Source organism: Phalaenopsis equestris, unplaced genomic scaffold, assembly GCF_001263595.1.
Source record: "Phalaenopsis equestris unplaced genomic scaffold, ASM126359v1 Scaffold000278, whole genome shotgun sequence".
Classification (NCBI taxonomy): Eukaryota; Viridiplantae; Streptophyta; class Magnoliopsida; order Asparagales; family Orchidaceae; genus Phalaenopsis; species Phalaenopsis equestris.
Genome location: NW_018164720.1, coordinates 982,461 through 1,006,863, shown reverse-complemented (window position 1 = coordinate 1,006,863; position 24,403 = coordinate 982,461). Strand labels below are relative to the sequence as shown.

The window sequence follows — 24,403 nt, the reverse complement described above, 5'->3', positions numbered from 1 at the left end:
AAGTTTAGCCCAACATGCCCAAATTAACCAAAATCCTTCAAATTGAGCCCCCAATTGAACTCAAAATCATTTCAAGTCTTCACCAAAAATCTTCATGACAATCATCTACACAATGTTGACCAATTAATTGGACTCAAGGTCAAGGCTAGCCTAGTCTAAACCCAAGCTTTGGCCAAATTGACTTACATGGACCCCTTCACCAAAAATTAACCTAGTCATGTCAAATTGGCCAACCAAAGATCACCACAGCCACTAAGCCCTTCCTTTGGACCAGGATAAACCTTAGAAAACCCACCAAACCAAGTTATGGACCAATGGGTCCCTAAATTAAGGGATTTATGCCCATATCTGGGTCTTAAGGCAAAAGCCTCACCATTATGACTAACCCTTGGGGGTAAGTGATAATTGAACCTCCCCCTTGCTCACCTGACCTCTTGGCCAGCTCCCCTGCCCTTGCCGGCTGGCCTAGTGGCCGAAAAAAACCAAAATCAAGCCACCTCATCCAATTTTAAGTTTAGAGCCTCTATGCCCTCCACATAGGCGCACTTTGCACCCTTCAATTGACCCATAGAGCAACCATTGACCATTTTTATAAAAGCTCACCTCCATGGCCAAGGGGAGAGATGCTAAAATTTTCTCAAAGAGAGACCTCCAAATTGATCCCACAGCCTCTTTGAGTCCTCGTCAGCTCAAGCCAACAATTTTCCCCCATTGATCCCCACTGTGGAAGCTCAATTTGGAGCTCAATCTTCTGCCAAAACCAGAACAGAACTCCCCATAGCTCCACAGTCCACCAAACTCTAATTAAACTCACCCACACCATCACCACAGTGAAAGAAGAAGAAGCCTCATCAAATCCCCCTCATATAGAGCTCCTAGCATAGCTAACACCTGAAATTGAGCTTGGTGGAATTCATACCTAGACCTTTCACCACAGCAAGAGGCTCAATCCATAGCCTCCTTGGACCTCCACGAATGTGCCGAGCACCTCTGATTGAAGCTTCCCTTCTCAGAGAAAAGCTATTGAACTTCCCCTCTTCCCGAGCCTATTTTGATTCTCTATTTGATTAGGGTAGTTTCATGGCATGTTTAATGTATAGATATGTTCTACTAGTCAAGAGGAGCATTTAGAAACAAATTTTACTTGTTTTGGTTGGGAAATGAGTGAGATATCAAGGTTTGAAAATGAACGGTTCTCGGGCTAGGGCATTGGAGATGATGACCACGCGCCATCGTGTATCACACGAACGACTTTGATCGCTCCAGATGGAGAGACTGAACGAAAAGGCGGGATGTGTGGTTGTTGGCATGGAAGGCGGTGCCAAATGAGAGCGTGCCACGTGGAGCTTCAGAGTCGTCGTAGGTTGACGCGGCGCTGCGTCACTTAAGTAGAAAAATAGGGCTTTTTCTGATTTATTTAATTACCTAAAACTTTAAAAATTCATATCTTGAGTAGAAAAATCGCAAAAATAAAATAAAAATACCCTCTTGCTCAGTGAACAGAGGAGAACAATGTGGAAATGGTTTGAAGTTCATTTCATTTGAAGTTCAAAACCACTCTCTGGACTCCTGAGTTATGGAGGGGTCGGCCAGAAAATTTACTCCTCAACAAAAATGTGGTTGTATGAGCTCCAAGAAGTCAGTCAAGGTCTGTGGATTCTACAAGCCAAGTGCGTATTTGAAAAGGTCTTCATGTAATCCTTGGGTCAAGGCTGCATGGGTGATAGTAGATTTTAAATCTTAAACATTTAGTATTTTTCAATGAATGCGTGTAATGAATCTTTTTAGGCTTCCGAGGAGGATAGATCTTCAGAGGATCTTTGTAGTTCTTCAGCGACTTTTTTGCACTAGCAATTTGATCTATAAACAACCCTTTGAAATCTCTAAAGGGAGTGATGACTCCTACAATTAAATTGTTGAACTAGAGTAAAGTTGATTTCCTTAACATCATAAAGAATAAATGATATTTCAGAGCATCATTTACCCTTAATAAATGCACAACTAACTCAAAAGAAGCTACGTGGTCAACAGGGTTTGACTTTCTTTTGTAAGATTCTAAAAATTTAATTTAGAATTTTCTTAGTGCTTCGAATTCAATAATGTATCTTGAGAATGCGTTCCCTAATGATTTTACTTCTCCTCGTTCTTCTTCTTCCTTTGCTCGAGGATTTGAAAGATTCCTCCTCTGGAATGTAAAATTGTCTTTATCTTCTTCTCCTTTTTCTAGCCTTGATACAAGCGCCCTTCAATTCTAAGCATTGCTCTTGGTAGATTTTGCCTTGCGTGTCTCGTCTATGAAACCACAAATCCTTGATGATCCAGTTTGTCATGGAGTGAGACTTGGGTTAGGATTCAGAAGTTTATTCTATTGCTTCTCATATAACATTCATCATATATTCCTTTAGCTCGTTGATTTGCTACGTTATGAACTCTTTTGTACAATCCATCATACTCATTTGTTTCCTCCTTGTGTTGAAAAATCTTAAAGAGTTTGACTGCGAACTTCAAGCTCATCATACTCATTAGGATGTTAAATAGTCTTAAGACATCGGGTCTTGTAATATCCGTAAGTTTACACAACTCAGAAGAGGCATGCGTAAGGAAAGTGAAAGAAGAGGATGAATATACTTTGCAGGCCTGTACACTATGTTATGCTTTCTAATCCTTCTTTGGTAGAGCAAAAGAGATAATCTAACAAAAAAAGAGGAGAGAAGGGTTCTAAAGGAGTCACGACACAAGATCTCCCAAAAAAGTCTCGAAGAAAGTGCCCTCCGCTCTACCCTTTTTTTTGTTATAGATGCATAATAAAATATTAAAAAATAATTTGTGTCGTATAAAAATCTATTCACTGTGAATTGATGAAAAGACACTGACAGGTGTGTCAGACAACTCATAAATGAAGAAATGATATATGTCAATCCTTGGTGTTAGTCTTGATTTTTGAGTTCTTTTAGTTATTAGGATTGCTGTTGAGTAGGGTTAGCCTAGCGAGTTTGATTGGTCATTTCGTCAGACAAAATGATTAGAACGGTTTGACAAGCTAGTTCACCATGATAGTTCGATATGTCAACTCGATAACTAGTACAAGATAGTCGACTCATGGGCGAGTTAGTTTGGCCAATCACCCTAATGTGTTGCTTCGACAAAAGTCGTGTCTTCCAGATAGTTCGGTGGACCTAACCCCATCAGATCTTTTGATTACATACAGTGGCAATTGAACGTTGATTTTTTGTATATATATATATATATATATATATATTAGATATTATATATAGTGTAATAATAAAAGTTTTTTGTGTTTAAATTAAAATTTAATATTTATTTGTATCATATTAAATTTTATTCAAATAAATACATACAGATCTGTATTAATTTTATCAATATATAAGATCTTTTAAATGTCGGTGACGGCTGGATTATAAATCATCATAAATTTATCATTAGCAGACGTTTCGAATCTCTCTCTCTCTAATTGACGAGCCTCCCACGTACACAAATTGTACGTACAAAAAAATGCAAATTAAAAAATAAAACGTGACTCACCAAACTAACGGCAGTTAGCACAGAGGGAGTTCCCAAGTGGACGGCTCAGATTGCTCTAAACACAGGTCTTGAGAGGGCTCAGATTAACGTGGCTTCATCCTATCGTTTTCGTCGACCGCCTTTATGTCTAAAAAGGTATCGATGGCAGCGGCAGAAAGTTCAGCTCAACGAACCGTAGATGACTTTCTCTGCTTATGGGTTCCAACGACGACGGTGGAAGCGCCTGCCGCGATGTTCTGGAGAAGTTCGTGCGCTCTCGCTACGCGTCGGCAATGCTTCTTGCCGGTTTCGTGCTCAGCGCCTCTGTGATTGCTCTTCACATTGGCCATGGGCCGACGCTGCCGTCGCTGCTTTCTGGGTTTAGGTTGTCGGGTAGGAGGAGGAAGAGGCCAATCCGGGTTTATATGGACGGGTGCTTTGATATGATGCACTATGGCCACTGCAACGCCCTCCGGCAGGCGCGGGCGCTGGGAGATGAGCTCGTCGTCGGTGTGGTTAGTGATGAGGAGATCACGGAGAATAAGGGCCCTCCTGTGACGGCCATGAAGGAAAGGTTGGTTCTCTGGATTTGATCGCCATTAATGATTATTTGTGAGGTACATGAATTCTGTAGGGTTAATGTCCTATCCCCGCATTTGATATTCAGGGTTGGCCGAATGAATTAATTTTTTTTTTCTTTATTTGAAGTTTCCCCTTCTCAATATCTAAGCTGTCATTTTCCCTTTATGCTATTTTCTTACTTTTCTTGCTCTATTTTCTGATCATCTTTACCTTTTTCATTGTGAATTTTTTACTTGGGTTGGCGGGAATCAGTGTTCCTGGTTTAAGTTATCATGTTTAAATTAGATGTGAACTTTTTGTCTGAATTGTATGCATATTTCCCGTCTCTTTTCTTCACGGGCAAGCTTTTATGCGTATCTGACGCGTGCAACTCTATGTGGCAGGATGATCATGGTCGGTGCAGTGAAATGGGTGGATGAGATCATTCCAGATGCTCCTTATGCCATCAACGAGGAATTCATGTACAAGCTCTTCAATGAGTACCGTATTGATTATATTATTCATGGGGATGACCCTTGTTTGTTCCCAGATGGCACTGATGCATATGCTATTGCTAAGAAAGCTGGTCGCTTTAAGCAGATCAAGAGAACTGAAGGAGTGTCAAGCACTGACATTGTTGGTAATGCTAAACTGTTATGACAATTTACTGTATTAGAACAACCTATTTAACTTGTTTTTACCGTGTTTCTTTGCATCAAAAGATTTCTAGGATACATAAATAAAAAAAAACATAATAATAATATAGGGAAAAAAATGAATTTCGATTTTTAGTTTTTTCTTAGGGTAAATTGAACTTTGGTGTTAGAAAAGAGGAGAGTTTTTGGCTATCTGCATTTTATGTTCTCTTTGTTAGGTGGGCACGATTCAATCTGTTTTCATATGTACTGTGTCAGGGACATTTAAGTGTTGATTGTCAAATGTGGGAATTGTAATTGAATTGATAAAAATGAAACCACCCTTAGTTTGATTTTTATTTTGATAGTGGTATCGAATTGATCTTTTTATTACGGTAGTGAATGTAGGAAAGAATATATGGACATAAAATCGATAAAATATATCCAAGTCATTTGAGTACAGTTATCAATGAATATGACAATTCCCATAGCACCAAAAATATTGGGATTTTTGTGGGTCTTCAAATATCAGAGTTAATTAAAATAAAAAAAAAAACTAGAGGATTGAGAATTGCTTTTAGGAAAAATAACCACCCGATAGTATTGCAAGTTCACAAATCTCACAAATGGAAATCACTAATATTTATATTTATAAAAAGAGGTGACATGCATTGAAAAATTTTAAGACGGCATGTCCTAGCCTATAATGATGTTTCCATATGATGGTATTGTTTGTGGAAATGAAGGAGCATGCTAATTGATTTTGTGCCTCAAGGAGGTATAGTGCATCATTTTTTTTTTATTTTGCACATTTGTCTTGTTCATAGTGAGGTTCTGAAATATAAAATAATTAGTAAAGGACTTTACACTTATGTTCCTTGATAATTTTATGAATTGATAAATTTTTAACTGCAATATGAGGAACATATAATATATTACTAAGGATGAAATTGAGAAAAATGGAGATATTTTCTTCTTCTACATTGGTTGCTAAAGGATCATCTATTTTTTTATTACTGGGGGCATGATTTTATGTTTAATAAATGTTAACAAGGTATGTTATATAATCAGTGACACCTAAATTGAGAATTCATGTTTAAAACGATGTGGTTGAGGCACTGAAGTTATAAGAGTTGGAAGTTATACCATTTTAGGCAAGAGGACATGATCCACATAATTTTTTAAAGAATTGAGTAGATTCCCTAATTTGTTAGTTTCTTCGAAGCTGAGTCGATCCATATATACAAGATAGCTCTGTTTCTTCTTGTCCCGTCTTTAATTACACCATAGCTTTGTAGTTTTCCATGAAGTTTCCAATATTTCTTTTTTATGTCAATTCTTTTTGTAATAGTTGCACCATTGTTTGCCTTTTAGAGGGTTTATTATTTGGGATAAGATTTCTAATAGAGAACCCCTTACCTTAAGTTTCAACGATTTTCATGCTAGATATTTAGTAAACCGGATTATTAAACATCACGATTCTTTTTCCTACATCAACTTGCACAAGAGAGAAAATCTTATTTAGAAAATGGAGGGTTTCTCTACTTAAGATTTGAATTAAACTTGATCAAAGTCATTTTTGAGTCATGCAATAAACACAAATACTTTTTTTCCATTAAATGCTCGAGGATTATTGCATCTTCACAACACGTCATATTGAGAACTTAGTAATAATCTAATTCAAGCCTATAAAACTTCTTGACATTAAAATATTTAATGATAGGAAAATTATCTTGTTTGATGGTGGAGAGTTTCATTTTGATCTCATAAATAACTGAAACATCCTTGACCTTTGAGTAAGTTTGTTTGATAGCATCTCAAACTTCTTTTGCGGTAGATAGAAACATGTATGGCTCACTGATTTTTGGCATCATGGGATTCCACAACTATGTTATGTTCATGGAATTTATTTTTTCCCAAAGTATACATCAGGTCTTTTGGCTCTAAAGGTAGATCGAAAAGATGTTAGATCTTGTCTTTTCATTTAAAATGGATTTTCACAAATTGCGACCACTTCAGATACTATCTTCCATTCAAGCAATATGAGATTTGAAGACATCGCTGTTTTCTCTTAGCTTGTTTTTCACCATTCATGATGGTCAACTCTTTAGAAGAGAAGTCAAAGATATGAGACATAATGAACCAAAGGAAGAGCTTGGACTAGAGGGGTTGGAGAATGACTATAGAGAATCAATATTGGAAGCATAAAATTCTAACCTCTCTTTGATACCATGCAGAAAAATACATGGCTAGAACAAATTAGCTTGTTCATTCTTTCAATGGTATTCATATACAAAACTTTAATTAAAAAAATAAATAATTACATAAAAATAGTTTTTAGTTATTTGTCATTTGTTTTTTAGATATCTTTGATTGATGCCAATGGAGCAATTTGTGCCCTCATTCTTTCTTTTTTTGTATGTGAATGCGTGAGAGATATATCTCCTTATAAGTAATGAATTTGCATCATCTGATTTTCCTTATCTATACTTTTTCATTGATCCAACAACTCTTATAATGTTTCTTAATGCAACTAGCAATGAATGTAAATCACAAGAGAAATCTTAGGATTTAGATATCAAATGCCTTTTAATACTTAAGAATTTGATCTCTTTAATGCAATGTGCAAATTACAAGAGATGATTATTGAGAACCAAATGATATTTTAATGATTGAATAAATATATAAAAATAAAAAAAAAATTGAGTCTTACAAAATCAATGAGCTTCATCAAGCAATTGCAATTTATTTATCCGAACTATAATCTAATTGTATTAAATTTAAACAAAATTAAGAATGATTTCTATCCAATAGCAAGATGTTTAGAAGAAATTGTGTACATAAAATAATTCACCAAATGTAAAGGAAATCCAAGCCCCATGTCGATACATGGAGATAACTTTCTCTGAAATTATGCGTTATACTTGTACTACAACCAAAAGAATTACACACCGCACTTCCACTAACAATGTTGAAAACTAGAATAAAATTTATTCAATTAGAAGTTATCAATTAAATTCTTTAGACTATATATTCAATGACACCTTGTACATATGTTAGTCGATATAGTTGGCACAAGATTCCCCAATTCATTTTTTAATATCTTACATTTCGATATTTTCTATTAAACAAAGATTCATAATTACAACAGCCAGAAGATCTCATAACATCAACTCATCAAACACATTTGTATGGTCAACATCCATTGCATGGTTACTTCCTGGGAATGAATGTGAGAAATAGTAAATATAAGTTGCAAATAAAGCTTCAAGCAAAGGGATTGCAACAAAAACCTTGTGACCGAAATTGTGCTAAGCAGTCGATTAAAAACATGAAGTATACATGTCGATCAAGTAATATACAAAATTGATGTCCATATATCGATCAATGATGAAACTTGTTAAATTTTTTAACGAACTAAGTTCTAGTTTATTACACAGTTTATATTAATTTGAAGTTTCAGATTTGTTGAAAGTGAAAAGTTCTAAAATTCTAATGCAAATATAGAAAATTAAAACTAAATTTAATTGGATTCATTCAGAGGTGAAATATTCATACTTCTTCGACATCTATCTCGTGATTCCTTGTTGTTTTTCTTATGAGTCTCCTAAGCTGTTGTTGACAACTAGTGATAAATCCCTTTTAGCCTATATCCAATCATAAGAAGCGTTGGAGACTTTTTTTACAGTTAGGGAACTTAGCCATCTAAGGTTTTCCAAGAATCTTCTAATCCCCTATCTAGATTACACTCTCCTTTTGGTAATATGTATATTCAACTAGGCGAGTGTGTCTTAATCTACTTATTCTTTTAGCTAATAATTAGAAGCCCTATATCGCAAGAGGTTTTAACTTCCTAATTGATAGATCAGTCGTAAAATACGATCAAAAGGTTAAAACATCAACATATGAAATCCAAAGCACAAAAAATATCTAGGAAGAACTTATTTGTTCAAAACGTCGATTTAACACTTGTTTTACATCATACGAGTTTGAAAGAATTAGCTATTACACATGAGGGAAAAATATAGGAATTTTCATTGAAAACATTAAGGAAAACAACATAAATATCTATAGAAAACTCAATCGAGTTAATAACCCCTTGCCATACCCTACAATTCGCTTTGTACAATCTCAACTCTCCATGGTTCTCCCTTGTACAAGTGCACAAAATCTCTTTCTCACAACTCTCACAACTCTCAAAGTAAAAACACCCTATAAATCTTTCCCAAGGGAGAACTAATGGAGAAACCCATATGGCAAGAACAAGATCTTTCAACTCTCCAAAGAAGCTACCAGACATCGATAATTGTTCTAATTAATCCCTTAGATTTCTTTCTTACTGACACTTCTTCGCTAGGACTTTGACGTAGTTATGCTTGAGGGCGATCTAGGTATGTTAGCCCCCTTTTTTGTTTAACTTTATATTTCTACTTTCTGACGCGTGCTCAAAACGTGCAATCTACAAAACATAGCATAAACACTTTCTACAAGTGTAAAATATGTGTAATATGGAAATAAATCAGGAAATTTATGATGAAAAACATCACAAAATTGATCTACATCAATTCCTCCTAATTTATTTATTCCGTGTTCTTAAGTAACATCATATCTAATTTGGGACTTGTTTTAATAATTTTTGTAGCTCTCGTGTGAAACTTCTTGATTCTTTAACACAATTATATAAGTTGTAATAAAAGATGTGCAAATATCTTATCAGAATTAGATTTTTAGTAATCTTGAACAATCTAATTTTTCTTTAGTTGACTTCTTTTTAGGCCTAAGCATATTTTAAAATTCTTAAAATGGCGTGATTAAAATATTTTAATTTCTCAAAGTTATTTTTAAGTCAATTGATTCTTAAACAAATAACCTCAAAATCGCTTAATCTTTTTCTTTATATAATATTTAAGAGTTCCATAAAAAAAACAAGTTTTATGAATTTAGAAAGAGTTTAGTCACCATTTTTTGATTTTTCATGCTCAATCTCAAGCTTCTTGTCCACAAATTTCCGGACGTTTCTTTTTTTCTTTTTCGACTTTTCTTTTCGAATTATTGCCTTGCACACATTTTTTCCCCCTTTTCTTCTTTTCAAGCTCAAATGTATTTTTAATTTAATTTAGAATTATTATATCCGACTGAGTATATTTCTTTAAGGTTTTGAATGTCTAATTTTCTCTATTGACTAATCCTGAAAGACTTTTTAACATAAATTTTCGAGTCAGGTTCGAGTCACCATGTTCTAAAGGCTTAACTATCCTTGATTAATTGAACCTATTTGAATTACACATTTTTAATTTTTCTAAGATTTTTTATGGTTAAGATAGAAGTTATTAAAACTAATGACTCAGTTATTAAGAAATTAATTTTAATCCACCCTTTAATGAATATTTATATTTCTAATGAAGCATTATATAACATAGTCAAATCACTAGGATTCTCATCACGAGTCACCGTGTTCTAAAATACAGTCAACAATTCGACTATGTTACTTATTCTCAGTCAAGTGTACATGTCTAGTTCTCTTCCCCAAACTTGTTTTTATCCTATGCATGCCCCATGCAAGGGTGCAAAAAAGAAAAAAGCATAGCATGTAATAACAGGGAATCTCATATTACAGAAAATGTAACATCGACAGATGATAGTACTAGTAACACATTACACATGAAGTAGGGGTGTCCATTCGGGTCAGTGGGCCGAGTTATGGTTTGACCCTGAAATAACTCGACCCGAAAAGGGTCCACTCGAACTTTAACTGAATAATAAACGGGTCGCAAAATTAAGACTCGAACCTGAGCTTAACTCGCTAACCCAAATTTGACCCAAAATTTCGTGCTTAATCGGGTCATTTTTGAGTTTTTAGGTTCAACTTTAACTCGACTCGAATAATAAATGATCAAATTCTCTGACTCAAACCCGACTCGAAAAATATTCGGGTCAACTCTAACCCGAATTTTTTTGAGTCGACTTCGAGTCGTGTTGGTGTGTGGAGTCAATTTTTGACACCCTTAACATGAAACATATCACAATAAAATACATCACAGGAAAATATACAGAGTGCATCACAACATCTCACAAAAATATCATCAGTACAAAATATACAGAGTGCATAGCATGAAATATTTCTCTATTGCCCATAAGCGATGCGATCTATGAACATCTAGAGAACAAATCTGGCATCTATGGATTTTCTGCTTTATATATTGTAGTTTCGGGAAACCCTATCCTCCGTGATATCAGCGAGGCTCATGGTAGGCATGAGTTGTACCACAATGAAATAATGTCAGGCTCCTTGTTCATTTTGGCACATGGGAAATTCACAATCCTCTCTTCGTCCTCTCCAGGCTTGGTTTTCCATTGCCTAGTGAGGTCGATGAGGAAGTCTATAATTTATTTGTAGTTAGGGGCGAGAAAGATGGAGTAATAGCTATTAGGAATTTTCCTGATGGTCGAAAAGTGAATTTATGGTGGAATCGTAGGCTATGTACTTCCACCTCACAAAGAATCCCGTCCATGATTTTTTTGCATTCAAAAAGAATTCGCGAGCAAATGGCACGATAGTGGGGCCAATAGTGTAACAAAATCTCTCTCAATCCATCTCCACAAGTTCACTCTCAACTTGACCCTTGACTCCAAGAAACACCACTCTTAGATCAATTTCTTCGCAATCACGACGCTGTGATAGAGTTGGTATGCTTTCAAGCTCACGAATTTTTTGTTATCAAATGTTGTGTCCCTCTTCCCCCTCACTTTAGGTGGCATGGTCTTACAAAAGGCAAAAATTCAAGATGGGGAGGAAAGCTTGGAGAGAAAGCAAAATGGCTGGTGAAAGCTCAAGGGAACAAAGAAGAAAGAGTAAGATCTCATCTAGATTCTCCTCCTAGCTCCAGATTCATGCTTTTACGGATGTTTTCCTCATCTCACGGTGGTCTCCGATGAAAAGAGTTGCAAGCGACATAGGTACGTTAGGGCATGCACGACGAAACAAGAAGGGTGAAGCAAACATCTTATTTAATGTAAAAGGCGGCGTAGCTATGCCGCATCTGGCGCAGTAACGCTGTAAGCGGTGTAGTTATGTCAATCCTTGAACAACATATTGCCCTCCGGGTGCCCTCTTAGCCTCCGCGACGCACCTAATCTCACTTAGACTCCACACATCTCTTCTTACATAGATGTAAAGCAAATTCAAAGTAAAAACATGAATATAATACAAACAAACACAAATCAAACAACAACATAATGCTCAGGCTGCATTCGAAGTAGCCTTTGGTTTAATGTCCTTAGTCAGATCAAGCCAGATATAGTGATAGGATGCCCCAAGATCAAACTTAACTAGGACCTATCTTATCTCCTTTTAAATACAACTTCATCCTTTGGCTATTAAATTTGTAAGTCTTGGCAATTTTCTTATTTTGATTGCTTGCAGCTCCAAAGGATACACTTTCACTATAGTGAGCAGTCCTGACCACCTGGACTCAATTTTCGGGGAAATAATTTCAATCGTAAGTTATATTACAACACCTCTTGTCCAATTTTAAAATCCTATCTAATGATCTTTTGATCATGCCACTTGTTTATTTTTTCTTATACATTTTGGTGTTCTCATAGATTTCTTGTATAATCTCTTATAATTCGTTCTGCTTTAGTAATCTCTTCTCTGTCGAATTCTTCAGATTGTAGTTAAATTTTTTGACTCCTTAATAGGCTTTATTTTTCAGTTATGTAGGCAAATTACAGATCTTCCCAAAAATTAATTTATAAGGGGATATTCCTATGAGTATCTTAAAGGTAGTCCTATAAGCTCATAAATCCTTATTCAACCTTAGTGATCAATCCTTCCTACTTGGATTAACAGTCTTTTCTATAATCTTTTTACTTTTTTTTATTCAACACTTATGCTAATCTACTAGTCTGGGGATGAGAAGCTGTGCAAACCTTATGTTTAAACCATATTTGACTACTAATATCTTCATCTTTTTATTACAAAAGTGATTTTCTCCATCGCTAATAATCTTCCCAGGTATTCGAAATATATTAAAAATATAATTTTTTTGGAAAAATTTTTGGATACTGGAGAATCACAATTAGGAAGTGCCACTACCTCAATCCACTTAGAGCATAGCCCACTGCTACCAATATATAGAAGTTACCTAATGAAGGCACAAAAAGTCTCATAAAATCAATTCCCTAAGTATAGAAGGTTTAAACTTTCAGGATAAAATTCAGAGACATTCCATCTTGCTTAGAAATATTACCTACTCTTTGATATCTATCACACTACTTGATGTATTCATTCACATCCTTAAAGAGGGTAGATCAATAAATTCCTTGTAAAATCTTAGTTGTGGTTCTAAATTATCCAAAATGTTCCCTTAATTTTGAATTGTGACAAAATCTAATGATATCATTGACCTCTTTCAAGAAAAAACATATGTTAATGATTTGGCCCTTTTCTTAAAGAGAAAAGAGTTCATCCCAATTGTACAATCTAATATAAGAAAAAAAAAAATCTTCTGATGGAATGTCAGATCATATGGAATAATCTTACTGGCAATAAAATTCATGATATATCATACCATGGAGTGTTTCTATCTGAAAGAGAAAATACTCTTTAGAAAAATTCTCATTAATGTCTAAAATGAATTCATCAGAATTTTTCTGCTCAAGCCTAGACAAGTGACTTGCTACCTGATTTTCTGGCGGTATGTCAGATCAGTAGGATGATTGTTTATAGTACATGGTGTAATGCATGTTAATTGATTACTCTAACAGCTAAGTGGTTTCAATGTTAAATTTAAAATTGACTCTCTAGTATTTACTTTATCTTGATCGGTTATATTGTGTTTATGGGCAACTCAAATTGTGTTGTTTCATTTGTTTCGCCAGGTCGCATGCTCCTTTGTGTACGGGAGAGAACTAGTGGCGATCATCATACTCATTCTTCCTTGCAAAGGCAATTTAGCCATGGGCACAACCCTAGGTTTGATGATGGAAGATCTCCACAGGGAGGAACTCGTGTATCACATTTTTTACCCACCTCTCAACGCATAGTACAATTCTCAAATAGGAAGGTAAGATGGTGCCTATATCTACCATTATCCTATTCGGATTTCATTAATTCTTGAAACTCAACATGTTTTTTAAATTTTATTTTTACTTATTAAAGGTTCATCTTTCTTTGATTTATTCTGTTTGTATTTTAAATTTTTTTCTGTTTGCGCATAATCCAAAAGTGCAATGGGCTTTTGGGAATTGTTATAGGTTAGCCATGTGCGAAGTTTCATATAATGTATGTGGCTTGTACCATTGATGAGGAGTAAGCAAGATTACTCCTAAGGGATATGTTCAATATGATTCAATGTAAAGATTTAATATATGTCAAACTTCTATGTTGACTATAGCAGGAATCTATATTTTCAGAACATATATATCTGAAGTAATGACAGTGATGTTTTCTTGATATAATTTTAATAACTTATCTTATACCCATTTAATGAGTTTGAACACCATTTGTGGTTTTACTATTGTTATTTTCTTACTATCTACTTATTGCTTGGTGGATGGTAACCTCACAGGCTCCATACAAATTAATCTTATTTTGGAGGACATTCTATGCTGAAGATTTCAAGCCTAACTTTTGCCAAGCATTTTTTTGGTATCTCATCCTATTTGTGATTTTAAACTTAACTAGCCAACTATTTTTTGGTTGCTTAATCTATCGGTATTCCCACCATTTTTTTGCTATTCCTTTCACTACTAAAACTACTAGAGATAAGGATATTTTCTATAAGATTAAATTTAAATGTGTTTGTTTGGTTACCTCATAATATTAGCCCTATGCATTCACGATTAAGGTAAGCATGTGTGTTCCTAATTTGTCCTTGAGTTGTAATTTTTCTAAAGTTGATTTGAGCAGTCTATATATTTCTTAAACGAGTTATTTTGATACTTGAGTGCCCTCTCAATTTTGACTAAACATTCTTAACTTGAATTTTCCTACAAATCTAGAGCTTTTGTTGTAATCAAGTTTGATTAGTAGCTCATTAAACTCGATGTACAATGATGGGTTTGAAATCCATTGGAAGGCCCATGTAGGGAAGTTTTTTGATTCGTTATTCTAAATTGGTTGAAGTATCAATGCTTACTATTTTGTTTGCCAGAGAAGTGCTATAGACTTGGATTTATAATCTTTTGTTTAAGTGGATTCGATATAAATCTTGCTTTGAATATATGATGATCTGTAAGGACGTGTGCTATAATTTTGTGCTTTGGACACGGCAGACTGTCTTGTAGTGCTCACCAGGATTCTTATATCAAGTAGGAGTCAATAAGGTTATACTTTGATCCTTGATGCAACTACATGATTAGCTTTAGTTTTGGGTGGTGTTAGTATGCTTTGCATACATCGATGCATTTGGCATATACACTTATATGTACATGACCGAAGGTGAATATCTGATTTTTACCATCATTTGGAATCTTTATGAGAATATCTTGACATATTGGACACTTTTTAAAGAAAATTTTCAAATGTATAATGAACTTGTTTGCTTAATTTAATGGTTGATTAGTCTGTTTAAAGTTGATGATTTTATAAGTTGGCCCCAACCACATGGTGAGATTAGCTGTGCATGAATTTATTTCTTGTCATTTAAATTGCAAGATTTATTGAACTTCCAATTTTTTTTATTGTTGACTGAAACGCTTAACAATTCTTCATTACATATCAGCAAGTGTCAAACAAAAATTTAGTATATTCAAGTATAGTTATAGGCATGTTAAATTTCATCTCCTTTTTTGTTTCAAATTTAGATTTTGGTGCAAGGCAAATTTGAAAATTTAGGGTAATTTGTTCAGATCATTATCAAATATATGTTGAATAATTTTGTGGGTTGGAAAAATGTTTTTCAATCTTATTTTGTTTCTGCTAATCAGAATGACATTCCTATGCATATTGATGACGTCAAAGTTAACCAAGAATTGCATTAGCCTTAGCTTCATGGTAAGCCAAAAGCTTTTGAAGAATTTTAGACTGATGTAACGGATCTGGACCATTATTAATTGAGGGAGGTGAGGCCTTATGCTAGACCAATGATCAATGGCAAAGGGTTGATCTTCAAAGCTTTAGCAGGCCAAAATTGATAACACTTGGCGTTCAATTTAGTCGAACAAAGACAAGCAACTTTGCATCGATTGGACTGAGTTGTCTTAAAATTTTGTAAGAATGTATTTTATTTTTTATTTTCATATCCTTTTTTTTTCCTCTATAATTTTTGTTTTAATTTTTCTTGTTGGTATCTACAAGAACATTTGGACATTTTATTCCCCTTCTAGTGACCAGGGAAATCAAATAAATGGGCGGGCTTAAATTCCTTAAAAAAATTTGAATTACAATCATTCTTAAGAATAACAGAGGAAGGGTAGGCCTCATGCCATTCCAAAGACAAGTGATAGAGGGGAGATTTTGAAGTTTCTATCGAACCACAAGTTAGTTATATGAGTCTCTAATTTAGCCAATACTAAGATTAACAAATTTATAGTAATTTCTCCACATTATTTTGAGCATTTATACGCATTTATTATAATTATCTTTTTATCTTTACTATTTTTTTATTTTTTACTTTCTTTTTTTTCTTGTTTGTTTATGAGAATGGTTACTATATTGAATTTTCTTTTGTTTAGTGATTGAGAAGATTGGATAAGATACAATGATAAGCTTTAGATAAACCCAAAAGTCACCTCTATAATAATTCAATGCTTAGTTGTCGAAGAAGAAATAATCACTATTTATCATGGCCAAAGATTAATGAAAGAAGAAGAAACCTCATGTTGGACCAAATGTTAGTGGTAGTGGGTTGGGTTTCGAAGTCTGGTCAGACCAAAGATCTACAATACGGTTTTTAAATGGTAAATTGGGTTAAGCCTAAGACCGACGATGTGGTGTCTTCAATTTCTGTAACGTCAATCATTGTCTCTTTAGTTAAACATTAATCATTGACTCCTTAGTTATTCATGTACATGCTCACGTTAGGAATTATCCACACTCACACATAGAGGGAGAGGAAATGACACATTTATAGGAGTTTTAGGTATCGAAGGATTTAATTAAGTATTGGGAATAGAGTGGAATGGAGGGAAAATATGTGATTCAGCAAAGAGATGGGAAATGAAAATAGCCTGCAGCTACTATTCCTGGGGATTTGAAGGACGAAAAGGAATGTGCATCAAAATAGCAATAGTCAAGGAGGTACAAATGTCAGGAAGGATTCACCCCCTATCCTCTAACAAGATATAAATACACTACCTGTATGAGCAAGGTTATAACTCTCGTAAGGAGAGCATTATGAGTAGAAATCTCAGCCTAACACAAATTTAAACCAGAAAAAATGTCCAACCAGTCCAAAAGAGAAAAAAAAAATCCCAAAGTAATTAACCCTGATACTAGTGCTAATTAAGAAAAATAAGTCTTATGAGGCCAACCTAGTCTCTATGGTTGGAGGATTCGAATCAGCTAAAGAATTGAATTTGAGAGTCAATTCAACTCTCTCGCGCATCCATCTAGGACATTCATGTAAAGGGATGTTTGTATCATTCCCCTCGTATAGGAGGGCCTTTGGCTTCTTAATTGGAAGCATCTGAATCCTTATAGTATGTTGATAAGTCTGCAACATTGATAGTAACAGAGATGCACATATTAGTCTTGTATGCATTAACATTGATTTTCTTAACAATCATGAGTGGGCCGTCAGCTCTAGGCTTGAGCTTTCTGATAAAATTTGCAGAAAATTTTTCTTTCTCTATTCCAATTCACACCAAGTCATCTTTATTAAAAACCATAACACTCTTGGACTTGTTAGTCTATATTTAATACTTAATGTTTTGTTTGACAAATTCTTTTTTTATCTGCTCATATAAGGTCAAAATTTTTCTAACAGGCCTCCGCATCAACATTCAACTTAGTAGTGGGAAGATTTGGCACTATATCTGATAGTGAGAGAGGGTTTCACTTGTATACATTCTCAAAGGGGACACGACCTGTGAATTGATTAGTGGATCTGTTGTAAGCAAATTCAACATGCGAAATAGTCAAATATGCTTGATGTTTTTTTACTTTTAAAACATCCGTTAAGATTTTTCAAACAATGATTTATCATGTTTATTTATCCATCTATTTGTGGATGTGCTGTAGAACTAAATTTGTGCTTTGTACCCAACTTCATAAGGTCCTCAAAAAAATGAATTAAAAAATTTCAAATTCTTGTTGGAAGTGATGGTTGAGGCAAATCATGAAGATGAATTTCTCTGAAATATAAAATTGTAATATGCAAAGCATTCATTATCTTGTGACAATATACAAAATATCTCATCTCGGAGAAGCAGTTCACTACCACCTTAATCTAATTCTTGCTCCATATGGTCAGTAAGGAGACACAATAAAGTTTATGCTCTCATCTAGTCAAGGTGACTCTAAAATGGGTACAGAAGTATATAAACCCTTATTTACACTTTGATCTTGGCTAAGCTACAAACTTTGCACTTTCTAACATGCCTCTTCACTTCTCGTACCAATCTAGACAAATAAAATTTCTTTTTCTCTAAGAAAAGAATTTTGTCTTTTTTCAAAGTGTCCTGTCACTCATCCATTGTGCACTATTGTAAGATAATCTCACTGAATGAACTCTTAGAAATGCACAACTTATTTTGAAAGAATAAATGATCATAAGATCTTTTATATTGCTTATAAGTTATCTTTTGAAAACGAGCATAAATATCATGAAAGTGTTGATCAGTGGCATATAAGATCCTTCAACACTATGGAGCCAACTACCTTTAATTGCATAGTGGTAATCAGTAACTGATGATTATTTTGTTTTGGCTCTCAACTTTGTTATTCAGCACAAAATGGAATGAGAATAAAAACTCTATTAAGAGCTATGTCACCTCTTCAACTTCCTCTGACTACTCAAGAGTTTAGTATCTTATGATCAAATTTTTAGATGATGAACTTATTAGACAATAAATAATGACTTCAATGGACGCGGGCTCTCGCTATGGCGTAAAACTCCTTATTATAGGGGGAATACTTTTATCTGGAATCATTTAACTTCTCACTGAAGAAGGTGATGGGTTATCCACATTGACTTAATAACTGAAATTCTTATATTGAAGGTGTCATGCTTCACCCATACAAACATCTGATTGAAGTATGGAAGAGTTAGAATAGGGACTCGAGTATTTTTTTTTTTCAAAACATCAAAGCTACCATGGCCATCAACTGACTATGCAAACTTATTTGCCTTGAGGTTGTTTGCAGGATCAGAAAGTGATTTTTTTGGATAGTCATACAACAGCTTTGATGTGGAATTTTGATTTTGTCAAGTAATTGTAACTTTAGGTTGTTTGCATGCAACACTGTCAAAACTGTGTGTAGAAGGTGAATTTATTTCTTGAGCTGTTGTGATAGGATTCTCCATAGAAATTAGAAAAAAAATAAATATTTTATTTTTACAAAGCAAATTATACAACTATAAACATATAAAATAAACTATAAACACCTACAATTCAAGAGGTAGATGATTTCTCCCATTTTTTGCAATTTGTGAGGTAGGAAATCTCTTAAAAACCATAAACCTAACACTCACAATAATAATTTCATGCATAAGCATATTAGTCTTATTTATACTAAACAATAATAAATGACAAAAGACTAAATTTCCCTTAGGTGCACAAAAGACAATATTTCCTTTTGACTAGACATCAGTGTAACAATATTCTCCTACTAAAAGACACATTATCCTTCAGGTGGGAAAAGTGAGGGTGTTCCTCGATCGCAGATGTCCCTATAAAAGCTCAAATCTCTCCCTATACTTCATGACAGTCTCTTCTCAAGTCAATACAAAGAATTGATTGAGTTGATCTCCTTCTCGAATGGTTGTAAGACATTCCAACAAACTATCCTTACATTCTTCTCACAAGCGAATCGGGTATCTAGCCTTCTACTATTGAAATCATGTCAAGGTTTGTACCTCTAAACATAATCCTACTGCCATGAGCTTCTCCTCCTTATTTAGGCCATTTACCACGAAATGCCGCTCCACCTGATACACCTACGTCCGTTTTTCCCCTCAAAGATCGACATCTTTAATTTCCTAACCTTAGCATCTCCACCCTTTCTTCTTCCTCTGTTGTTTTCCCGAATGTATCGAGGGTAAAACTCCATTCTTCGATCATAGCCATATCATGGTCCCTACTTCTCTCTTTATTCATGCTTTTTCATTCTCCTTGCATACCTCTTCTGTATGTTTCAGCCCAATTGTTTTTATTTGAAATCTCTAATCCACCCCAAGCAGAGCCCTAGGAGGGGATTCTTAATGTTGATGCTTTCCTCTTCGTTTTCCTCTCGTTTGATCCCCTTACCTTTCGATTTAGCTAAGGATTCTTTGGTCACCCTTTCGTTAGGGTTTGCAAACTGAACTACTGGCGGGGTTTTGGATTGCATCTCGATAGGTTTCCTCATCATCTCGTCTAAGCGCTCGAATCAGCCCTCAATTCGGTTTTTGATAGAAGAAAACCTTTAGTCTAAAGAGAAATTGTCCTTCTTTTTTGGAGATCATTTTCTTCATCCCAAATTTGATTTGATTCATCTCTTCCTCTTTACTTTTCCAAATTATTTTCTTTCGTGGATGTTATTACTCTGTATGATTTCAGAACTTCTTTACAGTGAAATTGCAAGGTTTGAAATTTTGTATGTGGTTTCATTGTGGGACTCTGGATGCCACGATAACTTCTTTACGGTGAAATTGCAAGGTTTGAATTTATGTATGTGGTTTCGTCGTGGGACTTTGGATGCCACGATCCTGTTGATAGCCTCTCCAAACAAATTTCAATATTCAACAAATCTTGATTGTGCAGGCGCGTAAAGCTCCTTTACGTTGTGATCCCAATTGTTGTTTTTGATCAAGAACGATGCAGAACTCTTGTATGCCTCAATCTGTTCATTTCCCTACGCATGTTTGTACCACGCGATGCCGTCAAGGGCTTCCTAGCCAGTAGAAAATTGCGACTCTGCATCTGTACATGATGTCGATCCTTTGCTCTGTATGCGGCGATGTCCCGGTTGCTTCGCAGCTAGCTATACTCGCAATCGGATCACAATGTTGGAGTAGAAGTAGAAGAATACACGATCGTTTGTATGCCACTATCTTCTATAGGCTGCTTGTTTTTGTATGCCACACTCATCTGTATCGCTCCCAACATTAGCATGACTCATACTCAAATCATGACTGTGTCGCGTAGCCGTGATCCCGTCGTCACTCGGTCCGATCCGTGATTCTTTTTCTTCCAAGAGCAATGACGATTCTCTTCTATAAATTCTCATATCGATGTTCTGCTGCCAATTAGATAGCATTCTCCGTAGAAATTAGGGAAAAACAAATATTTTTTTCTCTAAAGCAAATAATACAACCAAAAACATATAAAATAAAGGATAAACACCCAAAATTTGAGAGTTAGGCGATCTCCACCAATTCCTACAATTAGAGGGGTTAAATCACTCACAAAATAATAAATGAAAATGTCTAAATTGCCTTTAGGAACACAAAAGACTAAATTGCCCTTAGGTTAGGCACTGGCGGAACATTTTCTGTATTGAATTGTTGTATATGTTGTGTTTTTCTTATATTCATTATCATCATCAGTGGTTAAAATCTTTAGTATTTACTGCTGGAGACTCAATCTCGCTTCACGTTTTTTCTTGTTGTTTCTGCAGGTTCCAGGTCCTGATGCTCGGATAATTTACATAGATGGAGCTTTTGATCTATTCCATGCAGGGCATGCGGAGGTATGGCTTATTTGTTCTAATTTGTTATAATAGTGAAATCTTGCTTGTATAGCTTCAGCTGTTGTAGATATACTTCAAATGATATCAAAATTTTGATATATGCTTAGCACTTCATATAGGCGCATCTAATACCTAATGTGGCTGGTTGGCAGCACCACATAAGCTCCTGAGTCAGCCGAGTTAGGAGCATGGGATATTGTCCCTTTCCATTTATTTATTTTATTTTTTGAACTACTAGCTACATTGCCTCCATTTTAGGAGCTTTGAAGCATCTTCTCATCTTCCACACTGTGTATTTGTATGAAGGTAAACTTAGTTAAGGAAGTGTCACTCGCTAATCCTTAACCCTTTCACTCTTGTATCTGTCATAAATTTTTGGATTTTCATGTTTCCTTGAGGCAATTGTCTCTGAGTGGTTATCCAAAACGAAAGATAGTCCTCCCTTTTTTTCCCTTTTTTTTGGGAAATAATTAACGATTTTTTTTAGAAGTAGTTTTTTATTTTTTCAATGTTTATGGCCCAATTTTTATGCACTCTTAATGCTGGACGATTCAGTATTAGTGTTTTCTAATGCAACTTATATGATATATGGTATAATTATTTGTGAAAGAATTTAGGGACCCATAGATCACGAGGCATCAATTAATTCAACGACACACCAAAAGAATTAAAACCCAACTAATAATGAAATGTCCAGAAAAAAAATCTTTGAAATTCAGCAAGGTATTAGAAACTTGTAGAATTAGCTAGCAATTTTGATTTGTGACATGTTAATTTTTTATCAACATCAAGAGTACTAAACAATTCTGTATCAAATAATTGATGAAATAGAATAGTGAATCAAAATGTTGAAGGAAATTAGACTTCAAGTGGATTAGGCAGAGTTACTTTTATTATTATTATTTATTTATTTTTTATTATTTTTTTCTAGGCAGAGTAACAACACTTGAAGGAATTACATATCCAATTTGCATTCACTAGATTACAATAAAAAGAAAAATTTTCTTTCAAGCCTCAGATGCTCAGAACATTTATTATTGGGCTCCTCATCCTTAGGCTCATAGATATGGTCGTCCTTGGATAAACTCATTTCAAATTTAAATAAATTTTAAAGATGCTAAATGATTCAACTTTTAACTGCAAATTCATAGGCGATGTATCCAAAACAGGCAAACCACATAAATCAATTTATATTGCATTATTGGAATGCTTCAGTAAAAGTGCATATTGACAATACTTTAAAACTTTTAGGGCCTGCAGCTTGTGTAACACCCCTTAGGAACCACAGCTTGAATAAAAGTCAATGGTTACTGGCAGCGCACAGGAATCGGGAATGCACCACCAATTGCAACAACTTCCAGTGCATAATTTCCAAACTCTACCTCTTAATAAACAAACAGCTGTTCCTACATATAATTTCAAATTTCTACCACCTTAAAATAAATAATTGTAAAGTAAGCAGCAATTCATACTCGTTAACTGAAGCCCAATATGCAAAAGCCAATAGCCACCACCCAAGCTTGCTTCAGTGCCAATTCTTATGATACTAGGTATGACTCTTCTTAAAGTGTAATATCCATTTTGGTTTTGGGAAATAACATTACTTTTGGTGGAAATTGTAAAGAAACAGAAAGGCTTTTATAAAAGGCTCGAAAAAATATAAGTACAAATGCACTCTCTACTTTATGCGATACATTTCATTCCTCATTTTCTATTCCTCTATTCTCACAACTCTGCCCTAATGAAGCTCCCTTCGCCCCTTCTTATAGAGACTTTGCTGTCGAGGATCCCTTGTTTTGCTACATTGAAAATGACGGGAAATTTTGTTAAGGGGCATTGCTGTAAAAGGTGATGGAGGTGATCTTCTTGCTCTGGTATTTCATACTTTCTCAGCTATGGGGACCAGAACCCTTTTTGCCTTTTTACACCTAACCGAGATTTTCTAGAATTGAGGTTCAGTATGGATAGAAGATGATGATGTCAAGTTACTGCTAAGGGCTTGGTAAATATGTCAGCAATTTGGCCTTGAGACTGTTGACCTCATTTTTAGTGAGGTCTAGTCTTTCTCTTAAGATTTAGGATCTAGCCTTAGGAATCTCTCTTCGACTATCTTAGAACCTTAGAAATGAGACCCGCCTCATTTTAGTTCGACCCACTTTTGTCTCTTTTTTGGAGTTTCGCGTGTGTGGTATCGACTTCTAGTACTTAGAATGGTGAAACCGACATGAGGAAACCCAAAAGGGATCCCTATAAGACCTTCCTAAGCCTTAGGGTGGCCTTTTGCACAATTCGCACTCCCGCGCACAAACTTCGCAATTCAGAGAGTCGACACGTCCGATCGCCACGACTCACATCGTTTGCACTGTTACTTGTCGAATGCTCGAGTTAACCTTTTTAAGCAATCGATCGCGGGTCAAAATTTTGTGAAATTTGAACTCTTTGACCTCTGACGCATTTTTGACCCGATTGTCGACGACGTCGTCCGAGTGAACCCGGATGACTAAACGGACTGCGCCGGCGCGTCCAAAACGTCAATTTTGCCTAGGGAGGACACCCATTTTGTTACGTCGCCGCGCGCGAATAAATCAGATATAATTTAATGTATATATATTTATATATTTATATATATATGTATATATCTATTAATTTATATTAAAACCTTTTTAGCCCTTCCTCTTTAAGCTCTAACTCCCCTAACGCACGCACCCGAGCTCTGTTTCCTTCCCCTCTCCCGTTCGCGTGTCTGACTCCTTCCATTTCTCGGTCTCGAGCCGAGCGAGCTCCTCCTCCACGCGAGAGAAAGTTGACTTCTTATTCGTCCTTGCCCGACACTCTCTGCCCGCGACCT

General features: G+C 35.1%; 1 protein-coding gene across 2 annotated transcripts in view; it reads left to right on the top strand.

The window, feature by feature from the left end:
- Positions 1–3,711: 3,711 nt before the first annotated feature.
- Positions 3,712–24,403, top strand: part of LOC110024914 (ethanolamine-phosphate cytidylyltransferase-like) — a 42,477-nt gene continuing 21,785 nt past the window's right edge. For both annotated transcript variants that reach the window (XM_020725109.1, XM_020725110.1), the window contains exons 1-4: positions 3,712–4,096; positions 4,488–4,723; positions 13,602–13,786; positions 21,484–21,555. In XM_020725109.1, coding sequence (XP_020580768.1) covers positions 3,738–4,096; positions 4,488–4,723; positions 13,602–13,786; positions 21,484–21,555 — 852 coding nt within the window. In that variant the 5' untranslated portion in view covers positions 3,712–3,737. The remainder of the gene's footprint in view (positions 4,097–4,487; positions 4,724–13,601; positions 13,787–21,483; positions 21,556–24,403) is intronic.